The sequence below is a fragment of the Aptenodytes forsteri genome, unplaced genomic scaffold (assembly GCF_000699145.1).
Source record: "Aptenodytes forsteri isolate BGI_AS27 unplaced genomic scaffold, ASM69914v1 Scaffold349, whole genome shotgun sequence".
Taxonomy (NCBI): Eukaryota; Metazoa; Chordata; class Aves; order Sphenisciformes; family Spheniscidae; genus Aptenodytes; species Aptenodytes forsteri.
In genome coordinates this window covers 5359160-5360934 of record NW_008794452.1, presented here as the reverse complement: position 1 = coordinate 5360934, position 1775 = coordinate 5359160, and the positions used below count along the sequence as shown (strand labels likewise).

Genomic DNA, 1775 nt, shown 5'->3' with positions numbered 1-1775 from the left:
TGAGCGTTGAGGGGCTGCCAGTGCTGCCTCGCCCTGGCAGCAGCCCGCTTTGGGGGGAGGCTGCTCCCCACCCCTGCTTGCTCCCTTCCTGGCATGGGGAGTCCCTGGGGGTGGGGGGGGTGTGTGTGTGTGCGCGCGCGCGCTGCAAGTGTGCGCAGGGGGAGCCTCGCCAGGCTGGTGGCCCCAAGCGGGATGGTGGCATGCCTGGCCTGGTGTCACCTCTCCCGTTGCCTGTGCTCATCCAGGCTCTCCCCGCTTTGCAGGATGACTACATCAAGAGCTGGGAGGACAACCAGCCCGGGGATGAAGGTACCACTGGAATGGAGCTGGGATGGGTTTGGGATGGGGCGCGGGGGGCTCGGTGACAGCTGGCACGGAGGGGGGGACACCTTCTGCCCGCACCCCCCCCCAGCTTTTCCCTTCCGGCTGGGAGCGGTGGCAGGGCCAGTGCGTGCCGGGAAGCGGCAGCTGGTGCCGAGGTGGCTGCCCAGCTGCAGCCTGAATGGTGCTTTGTGCCGGGCCGGCTGGTGGCCAGCGCTGCCGGGTCTCCCCCAGGGGAGTCCCTGCCTGCCCCCCCAAACCTTCCCCGGCCCCTCTCTGCCCCCCCAGCCCTGGACACCCCCAGGGACCCCTGCCAGAAGGTGAAGTGCAGCCGGCACAAGGTGTGCGCGGCGCAGGGCTACCAGCGTGCCATGTGCATCAGCCGCAAGAAGCTGGAGCACAGGTAGGAGGGCGGCGGGGCTGGGGCCGAGCCGGTGGCTGGGGGGGAGGCCAAGCTGGGGGCTCAGCGCTGTCCCCTCGCCCCGCGCAGGATCAAGCCACCGGGTGCCAAGGGGCATGGGGGCTGCAAGCCCTTCCACGCTCGCTGCCGTCTGTGCCTCTGCCGGCCACACCTACAGCTCGGCGGTAAGGACGGTGGCACCTTGCCGTGGGGAGGGGGACACTGTGCCATGTCCCCCTCCTGCCGACGTCCTGCTGCCGCCCCACAGTGCAAGCTGGAGCAGCAGGCGTGCCTGGCCAGCAAGCAGCTGACGGTGCGGTGCGAGGGGCAGTGCCCCTGCCCGACCCCGCATGGCCCCGCTGGCGACAGCAAGCAAGGTGAGTGGGATGGGGGGCACTGGGGGCGTGTCCCTGAGCCCTGCTTGGCCTGATGCCGCCCCCCGGACCCTCCCCAGAGCTGTGCACCGGGCAGGACCTGGCCGACCTGGGTGACCGCCTGCGCGACTGGTTCCAGCTCCTGCGGGAGAACTCCAAGCAGAACGGCTCCGGCGGCCTCCCCGCCAGCCCCGCCAGCGGTACGTGTCCCCGCCATGCGGGGAGGGGATGTAGGGCACTGTCCCTGGTGGGGCTGGGCAGCCATGGGCCGCATCCTGCCCCGCAGCGCTGGAGAGGAGCGTGGCGGCCAGCTGCAAGGAGGCGGTGGGGTGGATGTTCGCCCGGCTGGACACAAGCGAGGATCTCTTCCTGGAGGCGGCCGAGCTGGCCGCCATCAACCTGGACAAGTACGAGGTGTGCATCCGCGCCTTCTTCAACTCCTGCGACACCTCCAAGGATGGCCGCGTCTCTGCCCCCGAGTGGTGCTTCTGCTTCTGGAGGGAAAGTGCGTCACGCTGGGGGGGGTGTGTTGTGTGCTGTGGGGCCGGGGTTGTACACTGCGGGGTCAGGAGGATGCACACTGCAGGGTTGGGGGGATGCACACCATGGGGTCACGGGGAATCCATGCTGTGGGATTGGGGTAGGGCAGGGATGCTTGCCATGGGAGGATGCGCACCATG

General features: G+C 69.8%; 1 protein-coding gene across 1 annotated transcript in view; it reads left to right on the top strand.

Moving 5' to 3' along the window:
• The window catches only part of SPOCK2 (SPARC/osteonectin, cwcv and kazal like domains proteoglycan 2), a 5647-nt gene that overhangs the window by 1817 nt on the left and 2055 nt on the right, over positions 1 to 1775 (top strand). The window contains 7 exon segments of the mRNA XM_009290593.1: positions 264 to 309; positions 610 to 724; positions 812 to 859; positions 861 to 906; positions 990 to 1098; positions 1176 to 1295; positions 1382 to 1600. Coding sequence (XP_009288868.1) covers positions 264 to 309; positions 610 to 724; positions 812 to 859; positions 861 to 906; positions 990 to 1098; positions 1176 to 1295; positions 1382 to 1600 — 703 coding nt within the window.